The sequence below is a fragment of the Lactuca serriola genome, chromosome 7, assembly GCF_051521515.1.
Source record: "Lactuca serriola cultivar US96UC23 chromosome 7, Lser_US96UC23_V15, whole genome shotgun sequence".
NCBI lineage: Eukaryota > Viridiplantae > Streptophyta > Magnoliopsida > Asterales > Asteraceae > Lactuca > Lactuca serriola.
Window position 1 is genome coordinate 82,736,553 of NC_136414.1, and position 18,820 is coordinate 82,755,372.

Genomic DNA, 18,820 nt, shown 5'->3' on the forward strand with positions numbered 1-18,820 from the left:
AAATATATAAGGACCAAAAACAATAAAAAGATCATGAACTATTGGTGCACCACTAAAACGTGGACAAAATCCATAGAATTTTGCCAACCACAATAACCATTTTTGCAATTTTGTCGAGCTTTTTTAACAAATATATAAATTAATTATCTCTAGATAACTAAAGTTCTAAACTAAAAATAAGAATATTTACAAAAATGATCATTAAAAACATCACAGCATAAAAAAATAACATAACTCATCAGTTTCCACCAAAACGACGACCATCTTTGAAACATGGCATTTAGAACAGAAATGGCAAAAAACTTACATTAAGAAATATATACAGATTCGGGTTACTGATTTCAACCTACTTATCAAAAAATAAACGGATAAGATTAAGATTTAAAAATAAATAAATAAATAAAAATCCAGCTAGAAAAATTACCTATTTATTTGTATGTAAGTTTTTTTTAATTCTTTAGATAAACCGGACATAATCAAGCAAAGCTAAGGAGACATGGTTAAAGCAACTTTCTGATTCAAAAGCCGTTGCTGTGGTTTGTTACATATGGTGGCAGCCTATCCCAATGCCAATTTCAGCTTTCCATAATTTAAAACACCAGAATAAACTCTATTATAAACAACTAACCCAACCCAACCCAACCCCAGTTAGCCCTATTGCACACACCCTGGTTAGCCTAAACGATACGTTGGACCATGTGGTTGCTGAACCCTTCTTCCCCTATAATCCTCAGCACCCCACCCGGGTGGTCCCCAATTACCCCAACCTTGTGTTCCCGGTGGTGGTGGTGGTGGTGGTGTCGGAGCACCCTCTGCCGCCCTCATTCTTTTAGCCGGTTGATTGTGTCCTCCCAATTCTGGTCCCCAAGTACCCCAACCTTGGGTTCCCGGTGCACCGTCTGCCGCCACCCGCATTCTTTTGGGTGGGTGGTCGTCAGCCCATTCTTGACCGGAACCCATGGCTTGATGTTGGGTTCCCATTCCACCCCACTGGCCGCCAACTGGCTGTGGTCTTGGTAGCCAACTTTGGGCGGCTCTTGGTTGCATTGGGGTGGTGGTGGTGGTGAGCGGGGGATGATGGTGCAATGTATTAGTGATGCCAAATAAAGATTCATTTAAAACTGATTCTTGGATTTCACCATTCATGAATAAAGAAAGTCTTTGAATGGAAAAATGGATGCGACTGTAGATTTTTTCCACCTCTGATTTCCCCACTGCTCTCGCCACATTTTGGGTTCGATCCGTGAAATCCTCCACCTGTAAATTCTTCATAATATTTAAATGTATACAAAAGCTAAATTCAAGAAATATCAACGTATTTTCAATTATTTGTTAATTAAAGATAGCAACCTTTTAGCTTTTGCTTCAAAACTCTACCCATGTAAAATTGTTATGTATTTGGTAAGATTTTTGAAAATAATAAACAAGGTTTTACAAGAACTCACACTCATGCTTGCTATTTTAGTGGCCCAAGTTTTAGAAGTCCATTGTCCTAGATAAGTACTCGCACAAAGACCTTTCGGCCAAAGCTTTTCAACAGATGCCAACTGCAACAACCATTTATGCGTTTCAGACATAACAGATGTCAATGGGACAAAAATTGCAATTTGTCCCATTGACTTCAATCAAATCAATCATGTGCATTCCAAATGCAGTACAACTGACAGGACAGGTTGTACTGCTTTTGGGGTGCACTGGACTGCCTGATGGGATTGATGTTTTGTCCATTGACATCAATCCCTTCGCACATGACTGATTTGATTGAAGTCGATGGGACAAATTGCAAGTTTGCACCTTTTGTCCCATCGACATCAATCCACTCAATCCAGTGCACCCCCAAAGCACTCCAAGTAGTGTTTGGTGTGCATTGGACTGGGATTAATGTCAATGGGACAAAAAAAATGTTATTTTTGTCCCATTGACATCAATCTCATTAGTCCAATGCAAGTCAAACACAGTTCTGTCTTGTCCAAGGCCTTGGAGATTTTACCTTGAGTAAAAACGACACCAACAGTTCACCTAATGTTTCTGTATTTTTACTACCGTAATTCCGAAATTTTCTAACTGATTTCTGCACCGATGCAACATCTTCTCCATCTAGAAAATTCTCACCCCATTATAAACTGAAATACTTCTTTACAAGAAACAACAACAATCTACTTTCATTTATTTGTTTATCCTACTTTCATTTCTTATTACAGCATTGTACTTTGAAAAATCTACAATTTCATCCAAATACAAAGCAATGGATAGATTTTTCAAAGTACAATGCTGTAATAAGAAATGAAAGTAGGATAAACAAATAAATAAAAATAGATTGTTTTTTCTTTATTGACAATAATCAACATACCTCTTCTCCCTTTTCATCTAAGGCTTGACTTGTAGTCAAACATCAATGAAGTTTCATTGTATAAGACAATTAGACAAGTTCATAATACTAATTAACTACTTTTACATCCTTAATTAAGTATTATTACCTTTTAATATCTCGGAAAATGGAGGTAATATAGGGGGGTCTCGATTCTGCAACCAAAGAATAATTATAAGACAAAAATTTTGAACAGTTGAAAAATAATATAAATAAGAAATAAAAAAGATGACTTGCTTTCAGTATTAAGCAATATAAAAGCAAACCTGTAGATGAAAAGCAACCAATAATATTATGGATAAAGAGTTAAGAGTTCGATCTTTTGAACTGTTAATATCATGTGCTTTTGCCCATGCTTTCATCTGCATAGATAGATTTTATCATTAGTATCCATAATACATATTAATAAGCTACAATTTCAAGGTATTAAAACCTTGTATTTACTAGAATAATTTTTAACCCATGTAGCAGATTATATAAGCTTACCAAGAAACTTAGCTTTTTGAACCTTTCATCTATTGAAGTAATTAAGCGAATTATAGCTGACTTTGAAATTCCATCTCTATTTTCAACTGAAAGGTCACATTCAACACCACTTCCAGCATCAATAACTTTCAGAATAGGCACCTTAGCAGACAGAACAGGCTGAACACCTCGTACATGACCTCCAGCTAAAGGGCAAAAAGGTCATTAAACAAAATCAGACATATACATGATTGTGTAAATATAAACTAAAAACTTAAGAAATAGAAAATGGTAAATAGGTAAAAAGAGTACTTTGAAGTGCATAAAATTTTCTTGCAAACTTCCTAAGTGCTTTAATTTTCTGATCTCGAGGGAATACTGATTGACTATTGTTTTTGAAGTTGACTGAGAGATCTAAGTCACTTCCAGTAGTAAAAAGATCCATTGAAAAAGAACCGAATTCTTCAACAACAGGACAAGAAGAATTACCTGAATCAGAAAACAATAAATCCACTCTGTGTTAAACCATAAACTTAACTTCAAATCTAAAAAGGGTTTGCAAGAAATAACAACAATCTACTTCCATTTTGTTTCTTATAGCATCCTACTTTCATTTCTTCCTATTTAAAGCATTCTACTTTGAAAAATATAACCAATTATAGCAACAAGAAAAAAGTTAAAAACACAATGCCTTGATAAAGAAAAAAACAGGAAGTAGAATGTTGTATTAGAAAGAAATGAAAAAGGAAATCTTGAATGTAAAATGTAAATAGTAGAGAATGTGAGTGGGGATTTACCATATAATTCCCTTGCTATTTCATTAAAAACTCGAATTAGTTGCTTTCGATGTTCATATTCACTTGGTTTTGGCCTACGAATTAAATAGGCTTCATTAAGTAGTTTTTCAAGGACAAGTAATTTGCCTCGATTTGGTATAATCCTCTCTAATTCTTTCAATTCAAACTTCTCTGCTTTCTTTTTCAGGACTGAAAATTGAAGATCAGTGAAAGAATTATCAACTAGAAAAGATAATTTAGGCCAACAAGGAAAAGAACAATTTTTATCAAATTATAATATATATCTAAAGAAGTAATAGAAACTTGAATCTCATTACTACATTTAGTATAAACCTCACATACCCTGCAAATCATCTTCATGAGGTCCTGTAAAAACTACATAAAATCAAAGTAGAGTAAAATGGGGTCAACTGTTTTGACACCCTGGTCAATAGTGGATGGAAAACCAAGTAGATATGAGATATATTTGAAAGATAAAATATAAAATATAAGAAAAAACATGTGACGTAATGACTTCTTTGAAAAAAATATCTTGTCAGAAAACATCATCAAGATGTTGTAGAGAACACGGATTATCATTTTTTACCATATATGTGTATTATGTAACATTTTGTTTCTATCTTTTTATTGCAATATCAAAAAAAAAAAAAGAGTACAATTATCGTACGTTATAAAAAGGTATATGTAATAGACAAAGCATTTCAAGTATTCAAGTGAGATATGGTTCAAAATATGCCGTTAAAGAAGAAAAAGGATAGAAAAAGGCAACTATCAAAGTATAACTATACAAAATATTGAATCTAAATGTAGCATACAGAAAGAAAGAAAGAAAGATGGAAAAGACAGTAGTTTTCACAATTCAAGAAGAGAAAGAAAGATAAGTAGAATTATTGAGATAGGAGAACATAATAATTGGAAAAATAGACAAAGAAAAACTTTACAAATAGATGGAAGAAGGAAACATCAATCCGAAAAAAAAAAAAAGAAATAAAATCAAAAGATACTGAGAAAAGATTCCTTTCACATTATGGGACTTATAACATCAGTATGGAGTGAACAAACAAACAAACAACTTGGCTAATAGCTATCTAATGGCTGCTAGGACATTTATTTAGTCAAATTCAATATCAACTTTTTATTGATATTTGTTGTTCTATGATTCACTTGCAAATAACATGGTGATTAAGAAGAATTATTATATCTATTTACTTGTTAAGGGTACTTTAACTAGATCCCTAATTGTGATTAGGACCCTACTCTTTATTCATAATGAACACACGTTGTCATCATCTATTATATTACAATCGTGATTATGACTCTACCTACCATTACCATGTCGTTTAACCTTCTTGTAAATTCTCTAGTAGATGAGCATACAGATGAAAGGTTTTAATCACTTACCCTTTTCTCGCAATGCCATTATTGTGCCTACAAAAGTTACAAATTGAACCCTTTAGATTCAGAATAATAATTATAAGTAGCTCCAATAATGTAATGTCAAAGATAAGCAGCAATTCATCCTACCTTGATGATGTGATCAAGAACAGCTGCAATAGAAAGCAAATTAGTCACATTATAGCCAATCAAACTATAACATAAAAAAAAAAGATGGATAAGCTACAAACATAAGAGTAGAGAATTGAAAGTGGGATGATGGATTTTAATGTGGTGGTTACACATAAATCAAATTTTGTGGTGCCTGTGAAAGAGATGGGGTTGGGTAGGGTGCAGACTAATTCTTTATTTAAATGTAAGAATCAACATGATATGAAAAATCCACAAAATGTTGTTGTTTTAAGTATCTATATTGTGTTCAATCTGCATGACATAGTTAAAGCATAATGCAATCTTTCTATATCTGCTATGTACCTCCTATAATTCCATTTTATATATAATTTTACTAGTTTTTATGCATATTTCTTTCCCTAGCTTCTTCCGATTTCTCAACCCCCAAAAACTTTATCTCCATTGTCACAGGCTTTTGTTTACTAACTCTATGACCTTGGTGTCATCATCTGCTCTATCTATGTAAACCCTAATGACACCATTTGATCTGCCCCTTTGAACAATGTACAATCAATTAGTCATTTGCATTAGGGTTATGCATTGTGTATTCAAATTTAAGGTAGCTCCATTTATTGAGTTTCTACAATGGGTCGTTCTGTTGGTTAGGCCTTTTCTAGGTTATGCATGTTTATCTAATTCAACCGCTCCAAACGATTGCATACGCGAAAAGAAATAAAATTTAGCAAATTTCTGTAGCGAATAAACAAAATGAGAATCAATCATAGAAATTGCAAAACCCTAAATCCGTCAATGAGTTTTGTAACCTAATTTCACTCCGTAAGCATAACAGATAGTCACTTTGTTTTAAGCCCATGTTAATCCATCAAAACTACAACGCAATTGCAGAGAGGTATTGATTAGTTGTACGAAATGAATACTTACCCCTTAAGACGCTCAAGCGCAGAGAAATCCGCCCCTCTGTTGCTACACAAGGATCGAATGGAGATTGGAGAGGGTGATTCCCGTGGATTTAGTTGAGACGTCGAGAGGGAGAGAGACTGCAGCAGAGAATGAGTCAGCGAGACGTCATAGGGTGAGAGACGGCTGAGATTGTACCAAAAGCAGGTGGAAATGACCTCCAGCCACTCTCCATCGTTTACGTCGGTCACATGCGATCATGCTACGATTCATAGTGGCACCATTTTAGGGGAAGGAAAAGCTAACTATGTTTCAATTTTGTATAAAAATAAAAAACACCATTTAAGTATATCCTATCTAAAAACATCATCTAATTAAAGAATTTGTTCAAAAATATCATCTAAAATCACATTTTGCTCTTTGATTCAGTGGTAACCGGGTGGAAATGAGAATGGCTGACTTGGCATATTTTTCTTAATGTGTGGATTATCTAATTGGCATGAAGTTTACAGGTAGGATATATCCCCCCTTATAAGCCATCGTTGAAATAAATTAGGGCAAACATCCTCTGTAACGACTTCCTCCTTCTTCTATGGCGTCTTCTTCTTCCTCTAAATCCGTCATATCCAAGTCAAGAACCAACATTTCAAAATCTAATCTTGGTAGAAAGCATTGTGATTGAGGGTACATTGGTCGAATTTGGACATCAACAACCAAAGCTAATCCTGGAAAAAAGTTTATGGTTTGTCCATACTCCTTGGTAAGTTTAGCTTAAAGTTAGCTTTTTATTTCCATTTCCTAAATAATTTCTTGGTTATATGACTTATTTTCCTGAATATGAAGGATCAAAATAAGGAAAGTTGTAAGTTCTGGAAATGAGTTGTTGATGATGAAGAAGAACAAGAAACAAACTTAATGGAAGTCAAGATTTCAATATTGGAAAATGATTTGAAATCGTACAAGATGAAGACAGATGAGGATGACATGAGTTTTAGAAAGAAACTCAATGAAATGAGCAGGACATTAGAGATTCAAAAATGTTGTTTGTGGATGCTTTTTGTTCCGCTTGTAGTGAAATTCATGATGTAGTATAGGGAAAATGAATGGAATGGCTGATTCCAATGTGTTTTGTAAAGGGATGCTTTTGTAGCTTTAATGGTAATGTAATCAAGGGCATAATGGTAATGTAATCAAGGGTGCTTTTGCTGCCCTTTAATGTTTATTCTATTTTCTTTGTTTTGTGTTTTTTGAATTGAAACACATTTTGACTATAATGCTAATGTAATTGTAACTATAAAGGTGATGTATAACAATGAAGGTTTTTTTGATAAAACAAAAAAAATGATATTGGTGTAACAGTGAAGGTATTAATATAACAGTGAAGGTATTAAACTAAACAGGGGTTTATTGGTGAGGCTGCATATGAACTTGACAAATGGGACAAAAAAGAGGTCATGGTAAATAGGGGTACATTGGTCAACATAGGAAGAAAAACTGTAACTTTATCCAAGAAGGGGAACAAATGAATGAATTATCTTCTATACAGGGGCAGTCCCTTATATTGCAGCAGGACACATAATTCAACAAAAGGAAACAAAAGGGCATAATTGTCAATTTTATCATTCTGTTTTATAACCTGTCATTTCCGACTAGTTTATGTTGTATTATTATGAGATCAATGAGATGTAAAAACACATGATTACACCAGCATACGACTGGTACAAGTTTGACGATTTTATCCCTTCCAACAGTTGATACATCCACATATAATTAAAAAAATTAACAAGCTAAAGGTAATTGAGCAAACTAACATTAAACAAACATTAAACAATAGTTTTATGTGTAGTATGCACCAAAAGATGTGCCTTTAAAAGTTTTAAGCATAAACAAACATAAGTTTTATGTGCATTATGCACCAAAAGATGTGCCTTTTATAGTTTTAGGCATAAACAAACATAAGTTTTATGTGCACTATGCACCAAAAGATGTGCCTTTCACAGTTCAGGCATAAACAAACACATGACCTAACTTAAATTAACTGGGTTTCCAATATTATCCCCAGTACCGCCCACCCTTCTCTTCAACTTCATCTTTATGATTCTCTCAGAAGGGTCTTTTCTCTTCTTCACGCTGCTAATGTTTTCCCTGCTTCCCTCCACATCAATAACAGGTTCACCTGCGACATAACCCTCCTCATGGTCTTCAACTTCATCTGCCACATACTCCTCCTCCTGGTCTTCTACGTCATCCGCTACATACTCCTCCTCATGGTCTTCTACTTCATCTGCCACAAACGCGTCTGCTGGTACTTCATTTGTAACCGCATCAAGAGAAAATGTTTGTGTATTGTAATCAAGAAAAAATGGTTATGTGTATTGTAATTAAGAAGCCAACCTTGGTTCAATAATGGACATGTTCTTTTATTGTGACCTTCTTGCTTACGGTGACCACATTTTGGAATCCCTCTCTTCTTACTAATAGTATGCCTTCCTTCTTTCCGTAAGACATTTCTTCCTGTTCACCTTTGGTCTCCCAGGCAGCCTTCTACGTCTTGGTGGCAAGATGGTATTAGCAACTACAGTTGGCCATAAATCAGCACCATTAATTGGTTTTATTGTATATCTATAGCAACTTCCAAACATGCCTGTTGTGAACCAAACTGAAACATAGTCCTCTACATTCCCATTCAAAAACAATATTGTTGCAATGGCATGCAAACACGGTATCCCACTAATTTGCCAGGATCTGCATGCACAAGTTCTGTTGTTCAAGTCAACTCCATATCCTTCATGCAATAATCTGACCTCATATTGTTGTGGACCACTTGGAGTAACTTCCCAATACCTGTGATGAAATGTTATAGTAAATTAATTATTTTAACTTAAGTAAATTAGCTTTTGAAGTAAGTAACAAACCTTTGTGCTTTTTTCAAATTCTTAATCCTCCTTCTGATGGAGGGACAGATTGGCAAGTTCCATTTTTCTCCCTTCTTCTTTTGATTGAACATTCTCTCCATGACATAGACTCTAATTTCTTCAAGCATAGTTATTATCGGTTTTTTTCTTGCCTTTACAATTGCAGAATTGAAGGATTCTGATATGTCATTCTCTACGGCATCACAACGCCTATCTTCCAAAAAAAATGCCCTACACCATGTGCTTGGATCTCTTTACATCAAGTGGTCATAAGCATTTATGCTAAGTTGCCTAATTTCCCTCATTGTAGCTTCAAATGTTTTTTGTGTTGTAGACTTTGCAGCAATCCAAAAAAGCCTCTTAAACTCAACACCCGTAAACTTTTTCTTAAAATTGGCATAGATGTGCCTAGCACATTGCCTATGCTCACTTCCTGGTGCTCTCTCCTTTACAGCCTCAACTAGACCTTTATGCTGGTCAGAAATGATTGTTAGCCCTGTCCCATCTCCCATCTCAATGTCATCAAGTAGTAGATCTAAGAACCACTTCCAAGTTTGCTTGTTTTCAACTGCAACTACAGCCCATGCCAGGGGATATATTTGATTGTTGGAATCCCTACCAACAGCTGCTAATGCCTCACCTCTACAAATACCCTTCAGAAAACATCCATCAATACCAATCACCCTCCTACACCCTTCAATCCAGCCATCTTTGACACCCTTCAAGCAAACATACATCTTCGAAAAGTACACTGTAGAATCAGGCATAATATCTACATCTATTTGGACGGTTGAACCCGGATTAGCCCTCAACAACTCAGCACCATAGTTCCATAGCTTTTCATAGTGTCCCACCAAACTTCCCTCAATTTCATCCAATGCAAACCTTCTAGCATTTCTACATTGCCCGACACTCACATTAAGACCAAAATTAGTCTTCACCAACGCTTTCATTTTCCTGTAACTAAGCCTGGGTTGTTCCAATATGTCACGAATTAACGTTTTTCCAATCCACCTAAATATGACAATTGACCCCAGATTTACTGCTCTACAACAATTATGTTCATCAATCAGTGACTTGATTTGGAATGAATTTTCTTGGCTCATCCAAGTAGCCCACAATCTAAAAGGGCAGCATGCCTTTCCTTCAACTTTACTACACCTAACTAATAATCTACTTGCATCATTTTTTTCATACCACAAATTGTAACCATTAGAAATAGCATAATTGGTAATCATTTGCTTAAGTTCATAAGGATCACAAAAATTCATACCTAAGACAGGTTTCATTGTGTCCCATTGTTGGTTAGGATCATGAACAGGAAAGTAAACTTCATCTGTGTTGCCACTATCTTCATCATTAACCCCTCCCTTTGGAATAACATTTGTGTGGGCCAAAAACGGATCTGTAGATTTCTTTAATGGAATAACTTCATCATCAAGCTCATGGTCCACTGATATATCATCTGACATGACTGAGTCTACATCATCCTCATATTCATCACTTTCTGTGTCCCCTTCTTTAGCTTTTTCTTCGTCAATCCACCCATGACTGGCTCTTGATATTCATCAATGTGCACATTGATTTTACAGCATACCCAGCATCAAGAAACCTTACATAGTCATTATCATCTCTTAGTTCTCTCAATACATCTACCACAGATCGATTTTGAAGACAATAATATACATTAGTGCACCTTTCCTTTGTTAATTTTCGAAGCTGTAAGATGAACTCTTTAAACCCCGTGTTTTTGAAATCAACTCCCGTAACAGATATTTTCAAAGGATTAAAGTACACTAATGGCTTAGGGACAAAGTTCCCACCATGGTAAACATCGACAGTAAGCATACCTTGCACCTTCAGTGAAAAATCGGCGTGAAAAGCGAACCCTAATTTCACCGTCTGTGAAAAAACCTCCAACGTGTTCTATGTGATTTTGATTTTTGCGAATGGGTTATTCCACGTAATAGAGGGAGAAGCCACGTAATTGTTTATTTTTTTTCTTCCCGGTAACATTTACCTCCTCACCGGCAGAACCGGTTACCACGATAGAATCAAAGAGCAAAATGTGATTTTAGATGGTATTTTTTGAACAAATTCTTTAATTAGATGGTATTTTTTGAACATGGTATACTTAAATGGTGTTTTTTGTACAAAATTGAAACATGGTTACCTTTTTAAGTCATTTTCCCTTAGGGGGATTTTTATCGGGGCCTATTACAACGAAGGGTATGATTTAAAGTATGGATGTGATTGCATTTTTTTTAAGAAAAAACAGACTACATATCCTATGAGTCAACATATAAAACTATACACCCACTGACTTTGACATATACACATGACTCATCCTCGTTTCGCAAGAAACCAAACTCTTTGACTTTCTCATCGAAACAAATATTTCATATAGATGGATTTTTCAAGCTTACACACTCTATTAGGGTGTTTTGCATCGACAAAACCCTCTTGCTGACTCATGTAAACATCTTCAGCCAACTTTCCATTAAGGAAAGCGGTTTTGACATCCATCTGTCATATTTCGTAATCATGAAACGCAGCTATGGCTAGCATAACTCTTATATACTTTATCTTTGCAACCGGTGAGAAGGTCTCATCATAGTCAACTCCGGGAGTTTGAGTAAAGCAATTTGCAACCAATCGCATTTTATAAGTGTGTACTTTCCCATCCATGTCGATCTTCTTCTTGAAGATCCATTTGCACCCGACCGTCTTACGACCCGGTACATTGTCAACTAAGTTCCGAACTTGATTGCCATACATGGACTGAATCTCGCTGCCCATATCCTCTTTCCACTTTGTAAACTTTGGGCCTGCCATGGCTTCCTTGTAGCTATTAGGTTCATCTAAATTTACTAGTGTACTATCACTAATAACCGTATCACCCTCACTTGTTATATGAAAACCATATAACATAGGTGGAACACTAACTCTACTGGAACGTCTAAGAGGTAAGGACTCGTCAATCGGTTCAACATGAGTTTCCTCCTCGGGTTGAACACCAGCGTTAGAGGTTCCTTCATCGCTTGATTGTTGAAGCTCTTCAAGATCAATTTGCTTCCCACTATCCTCTTGGCTTATGAGTTCTCGCTCTTGAAAAACCCCTCTCCTCACAACGAAGACAACATTGTCACTCGGTCTATAGAAGAGATATCCAAAGGACTTTTGCGGATAGCCGGTGAAAATACATCGTTCGCTACAAGGTTCGAGTTTGTTGTGAGTCTCTCGTCTTATGAAAGCCTCGCAACCCCAAACCTTGATATGTGCCAACGAAGGAGCTTTCCCTGTCCACATCTCGTGAGGTGTTTTGGCAACCTTCTTAGTAGGGACTATATTAAGGATATGGGCGGCAGTCTCTAAGGCATACCCCCAAAATAAGATAGGTAACGAAACACGACTCATCATGGAATGAACTATGTCCAATAAGGTTCGATTGCGCCTCTCAGCCACATCATTCAACTACGGTGTCCTGGGTGGCGTCAATTGCGAAACAATTTTGTATTCCTTGAGGTAGTCGTAGAATTCAAGACTAAGGTACTCACCACCTCGATCGGATCGGAGAATCTTAATTTTCATGCCTAGCTGATTCTCCACTTCTTGCTTAAACTCTTTGAAATTTTCAAAGGATTCTAACTTGTGCTTGATTAAGTAGATATACCCATATCTGCTATAATCGTCGGTGAAAGTCACATAGAAGCGGCTTGCATCCATTGTGGTGGATCTAAAGGGCCCACATACATCGGTATGTATAAGATCCAATAAACCCTCACCCCTTTCACAAGTGCCAGTGAAGGGTGACTTGGTCATCTTTCCAAGTAAACAAGACTCGCACGCGTCATCATCCCTAAGGTCGAATGACTCCAACACTCCATCCTTTTGGAGTTGGGCTATGCGTTTCTTCTTGGCATGTCCAAGACGACAATACCACGAGCATGCTTTATCCAAACTACTGGAAGAATCGATATGCAACACATCATTTCCTAAGTTGTCTACAACCATCACAATTTCATATAAACCATTACAAGGCAATGCTTCAAAAATAGAAAGAACCATTAAAGAAAGCATTAATAGAACCTTTTTCATTATCAAACGAAAATCTAAAACCTTGTTTATACAAAACATGAAAGGAAATAATGTTTCGCATAATTTTTGACGAATAGCAACAATTATTCATATCTAAACCTAACCCACTACTAAGCACTAAAGAGTAAACTCCAATCTTGGTGACAGGCGACGCTTTCCTATTCCCCATGATCAAGTTTATCTTTCCATGCTACACATCCCTACTTCTTCTTAGACCCTACAAACCAGAACAAATGTGAAAACCATATCCTGTATCGAGGACTCAAGACATAGCATGTGATGAGTTATTAGATTGAATAGTGTAAATACCTGCGAAGGATGGCTTTATCTTCCCATCCTTGATATCTTGCAAGTACTTCGGGCAACTTATTTTCCAATGCCCTTTTCTCGTGGCAGTAATAGCACTCTGCATCCTTCGGGTTGGAGGAGGGTGCAACGAGACCAACCTTGGTTCCACTAGAATAGGTACCATCGTGGGACTTTCCCTTGTGGCTCTTAGAATGATCCTTCCTCTTCTTACCCTTCCCTTGCCCAATTGCCAAGACGGGAGCGGTAGTAGGAGTTGATGCAATGGATTTGTCTTTCAGACTACTCTCAGCAATCCTTAGCAGGCCTTGAAGCTTGCTTAGAGTGACCTCCTCCTTGTTCATATGGTAGGTCATACGAAACTGGTTGTAACAAGGAGGTAAGGAGTGTAGAATAATATCTATGGCCAGCTCCTCATCGAAGTTAACATTTAACTTCAGCAAGCGGTCCACATACCTCTGCATTTTCTGCAGGTGGGTCGTGATGGACTCTCCATCCTTCATCTTAGTAGTGATCATCGCAGCGATGATCTTGTACCTTTCCTGCCTCGCGCTTTGATGGTACCTATCCATCAAATCTTGATGCATCTCGTAGGGTAGTAGTCCTCGTATGACTTTTGGAGTTCTGCGGTCATTGTCGCGAGCATGATGGAATGAACTTTCGTAGCATCTCGCTCGTGAGCCTCGTAAGTAACAATCTCTTCGGGAGTGGCAGTGTTGACATTAACCTCTTTCAACTCCTTAGCGAGAAGATACTCCTTGTCCTTGTAACTGGTGATCATTCGGATATTGCAGATCTAGTCATTGAAGTTGGACCCATCAAAAATCACCCTCTCACACAAATTCATGAGTGAGAATGAGCCAGAAGGGGTCAAGCATGAAGCGTTGTTGTTTTTCGAAGTAGACATTTGAAATAGAAAAGAGACAAAGTTTGATTAGATAAGAATCCCCAATTAAACACCCAAATGAGAAATTAGGGCTAGGATCCAACAATATTATTTGCAATTTAGAAGAGGGATGTTGTAATCTAAATCACAAATAATTTGAAGGTAAGTGAATGACGATTCACTAATTTCCACCATGAAAAACGAAAAAGAGATTAAGTTTTAAATGTATTAAACTCCTAAATCTTTTGAGATTCATTGAACTTTTCAATGACATGTTTAAATCTCGATATTCCCTTCAAGTTTGTGACTGGGATACCGAGGATCACAAACAAGGTGTGAATAACCATGCAAATATACTTGGTACCCTCGATGTCATTTACCACCTAATCAATGTGCCAGTTAACCACACATGCTCCATTGATCTATGATAAACATCGAGTCACCCTTTGCCACCATTGCTAGTCCATATTAGTGTGTCGGTTATCCACGCACGCTCCACTAATGACTTGGTAGGGTGCAAAGTGTAATTTCATGGAATAACATCATTTCACATTTTTCCTAAAGTAACTAAGATTGAGAATTTTATAAAAAACATTTAGTTACTTTATTAATCATTATACTTTTAATGAGGAATTAGTTGCCATATCATACCCGTTCGGCTAACGACCCTCCACCAATCAAGGAAACGGTGGGTGAGAGTGAACACCCATTAAATTGTCAGTTTATAGGCAGCAACCTTATACCCCTCCCCCTTTTAGATCGGCTTCATGAATGAGGCCTACTAACGGTAAGACTAGCTTTATATATATATATATATATATATATATATATATATATATATATATATATATATATATATATATTAATCTTATAATATTATAATAGTATAAGGGTTGAATTTTAAACTTGTAAAATTCTAGGGTTTAGAATTTAAATATTTCAAAATTAAACTTTTAATCAACAATTTAAATTCCAAAACATGAGGGCAAGTTTTGAAACTTTTCAAAACTTTCTAGATCATACTATAAATAATTTTATTAAACAATTAATTAGTGATTATCTAAATTTTGACCTAATCCAATTTCATGGCAAGATAATACAATTAAATAATTCAAATAATTAAAGTTATCATATAAGACAATAATTATCTAATTAATTTGCAATTATCTTCTATTTTGATAAGGATAATCATATCAATTTTATAAAAATCAAATTTTATTAATCAAAAACGTTTTTGGTAATTATCTCAATCAAAAATAGGCAAAAATTCCGAAATATCTACTCTCTGACTCTCCGACTCACCGAGTCACTGACTGGACTCGTCGAGTTCATCAGGTGACTCAACGAGTTCAGCTGTCAGAGGGCAGAAAATTCGATTTTGCAAGCAATGAATGATTAAACAAGGCATTACATATAATAGGAAACAGCCTAGGCTCTGATACCACTGATGGGTTTTGAGCATTACATCAATCATATGGTGCACATGCAAACCCTAAAGCTTTGGATCTAGGTTTCTCTAATTGTACATGCAAATCATGCAAAACTTGTAAACCCTAATTCTAGCATACAAAATCGAAAATCATAACTAAACTAGGGTTAAGAAATCACCTTTCAATTGTAGCTTAAATATCTTGAGATTTAAGAACCTAACACCTCAAATGTGATGCCTCTAATGAATTACAAACACCAAAGCAAGTTGGATGATCTTGTAGAGAGGGGAAGGAGGCTCAAAGCCGGCTCTTGATCTCTAGGGTTCAAGGTGGTAGCTGAAAATGCAAAGCCTAGGGTCCTTTATATAGGTGGGCTGTTAGGGTTTCAGTCAAAACCCTAATTGGATTGCTTAGGCCTTAAGCAGTCCAAAGGAACCTTCCATAACAGGGCCTTGGACGAATCCAAGGTGGGCTTCCCCCTTGATTTTGTCCATCCCATTCCTAAGGGATCCTCAGCCCAAAATCCAATTATGTTATAATTGCAATTCTAGTCCCATAGGTTCAATTAATATCTTTTGATCACAAATTTAATTTCTTGATTAATTCTTGACCAATATTAATTAACCAATATGATTTCTCTTTTAATATATTATTCATATAATATATTAATAAACCATAATAACCTCTTTCTCTATTAATCATCCAGTCAAGTTGCTCCAGTGAAGGCAACCCAAAAAGGACCATGCTACAACCGGGTCAAGTACATACCAAATATAGTTATGGGCTTAGACACCTAATCCAACAACTTGATGAAGAGAAGTTGGTTTTGTAAGCAAGTAGGTTCTATGAAGGTTTAGGAAATGGTTGAGGATTATTCTGGCGAGGGCTTGGAAATGGTTATGATATGGTTTGTGAGTGGGATTCCATGGACACTTGTATTTCATGGATAGACAAGCAAAATCTTATTGAAAGCGAAGTTCGAAGTCCATGGTTTTAGGATCGAGGTCTCCATCAAACTGATAGTTAAAATTAGTAGGAACAGGTAGATCTGGTTGAGTGGGTTGAACAAATGGAATGGGTGGGATAACCGCTTTGAAAGGATCTGAAACATATGGATTCAAGACATGTGGATCGAAAGAGCTAACAAGAGCAAGAGGACCTCCTGTGAATTCTCTAAATGTTTGTGCAACATTTGATTCGTGTCCTTGTAGCTCATCAAACAACCGGTAAAGCTTCAGCTTCTTCAGAGATCCATTACTCCGAATACACAATTTTACGTTTCCCCATCCTTTACCAAGACTATTGATGAACTTGAGATTGTATTTTAGCGGAGTTCGGACAATCCTATGAGCTGTCATATTGTTGACGATGATTTTGTACCTATTGGAAGCTAAGGCAACTGATTCACCGGGAGTAGTGGCGAAGGTATCAAACTCATTGACGACCGAAGTCAGACGCTTATCCTTCATGTTTTCTGATCACTCGAACAGATCTTGAAGAGTGTCCCAAATCTCTTTAGCAGATTTGCATAACTTAATGTGCTCAAAGAGAGAAGGAGGAACACCGAACACCATCTCGGGAAATGCAACTTGATCTGCATGCAGTTTCTCGATGTCTATAGCAGTGAGAGGTGCTGGGCGTTGTTCTTCTTGGCCCATGAGTGTTGCAACAACATCTCTCACCATTTATATGACCGGAACATGTGGACCAGCTTTCACAGAAGGGCAACCCACATTATTTTTTATTTGCATTGAATACATTTGTTGAGATGAATTAAGAGCAGCCATTGAAGTTAAGATATTAGAGCAGAAGCGGTATATAAAAGAACTTTTATCCTGAACACATAAATGATTGAGATACCAAGGTAATCTCAGATCAACTATAATTTATTCTTATGGATTCAAAGGAAAACTGTAACAACCAGTTATTTCGGGTCAATAAAAGTCAAACAAGTCAAACCAAAGTCTAAACAAGTCAACTACGATAAACCAAAGTTAAATAATTAAAATTATTTGATTTAAAAATGTATTGTTATATGTGTTTCGGTTTTGGAGTCAAAAACCACTTGTATTCTTGGGAAATCAATAGACAGGTACCCACACAGGTTTTGAGAATACGAAGCTGATGGGTTTTGGTCATAAGACATCCTATGTGCTCATACAAACCCTAATGCTTGGATCTAGGTTTCTCTATTGTACATGCAAGTTATCCAAGACTATAAACCCTAATTCTAGCATACAAGTAATCATATTAACATAAGAATAGGTTTATAATATTACCTTGATTGTTATGTAGCAATACCAATCCCAAATCTCCTTGTATTGACTTTGGAAGGCTTAGAGTCACAAGTGTCACTCCTCTAATGGCTCACAAACACCATAAGCAAGAGGATGAAGAGGAGAGAGGTTAGAGGCTGCCCAAAACATGTTCTAACCCTAGAAAAGAAGTTCCCCACGTTTTTGAGCCTTAAGGGTTATATTTATAGTGAGGCTATTAGGGTTATCTAACAAGGAAACCCTAATTTGGTTGCTTAAGCCCTAAGCAACCCATAGACTCCTTTAATCAAGCCCTTGGACGATTTCCTTATGGGCTTCCCATAAGAATTCGTCCAACCCTTGATACAAGGCAATCCATGGCCCAAATTGCAATTATCTTATAATTACAATTCCAGTCCCTTAAGTTTAATTAATCTCTTTTAGTCACAAAACTAATTACCAATTAATTATTGACTAATATTAATTAAATAATATGATTTCTCCTTTAATATATTATTCCCATAATATATTAATAAATCATATTTAATCCTTTCTCTCCATAATTCATCCTATCAAGTTGCTTTGTTGAAGGCAACCCAAAAGGACCATGCACCATCGGATCAAGTACATACCAAAATAGTTATGGACTTAGACACTAATCCAACAGTCTCCCACTTGGATAAGTCTAATAACTATTATGCGTATGACTTCAGATCCTGATCTGCAATCGTAGCTTTCCAAAGCCGCTGTCAACTCTGATCCTATCAGATACGTGTGTCCTTAGATAAGGGATCATATATTCCTCCATTCTAGATATCATATGAGATATGATTTCAAATCATTCTCTTTGTACTATATCTCGATTCCCGATTTATG

The 18,820-nt window shown here is 36.2% G+C and overlaps 1 protein-coding gene across 7 annotated transcripts; it reads right to left on the minus strand.

Moving 5' to 3' along the window:
- Positions 1-497: 497 nt before the first annotated feature.
- LOC145061363 (protein HESO1-like) lies at positions 498-6,358 on the minus strand. Of its 7 annotated transcripts, none has more exons than XM_079008802.1 (12): positions 6,079-6,356; positions 5,155-5,177; positions 5,032-5,058; positions 3,973-4,005; positions 3,631-3,819; positions 3,146-3,322; positions 2,855-3,039; positions 2,635-2,730; positions 2,478-2,523; positions 1,991-2,097; positions 1,446-1,547; positions 498-1,257 (listed from the first exon to the last, which is right to left on the minus strand). In XM_079008802.1, the coding sequence occupies exons 3-12, from the start codon at positions 5,048-5,050 to the stop codon at positions 673-675; spliced, it is 1,539 nt and encodes a 512-aa protein (XP_078864928.1). In that variant the 5' UTR covers positions 5,051-5,058; positions 5,155-5,177; positions 6,079-6,356; the 3' UTR covers positions 498-672. The 7 variants fall into 7 exon arrangements, with proteins under 7 accessions (XP_078864928.1, XP_078864930.1, XP_078864929.1 ...); XM_079008804.1 differs by having other exon boundaries at positions 3,951-4,005; XM_079008803.1 differs by having other exon boundaries at positions 5,155-5,218.
- Between the last annotated feature and the right edge of the window lie 12,462 nt (positions 6,359-18,820).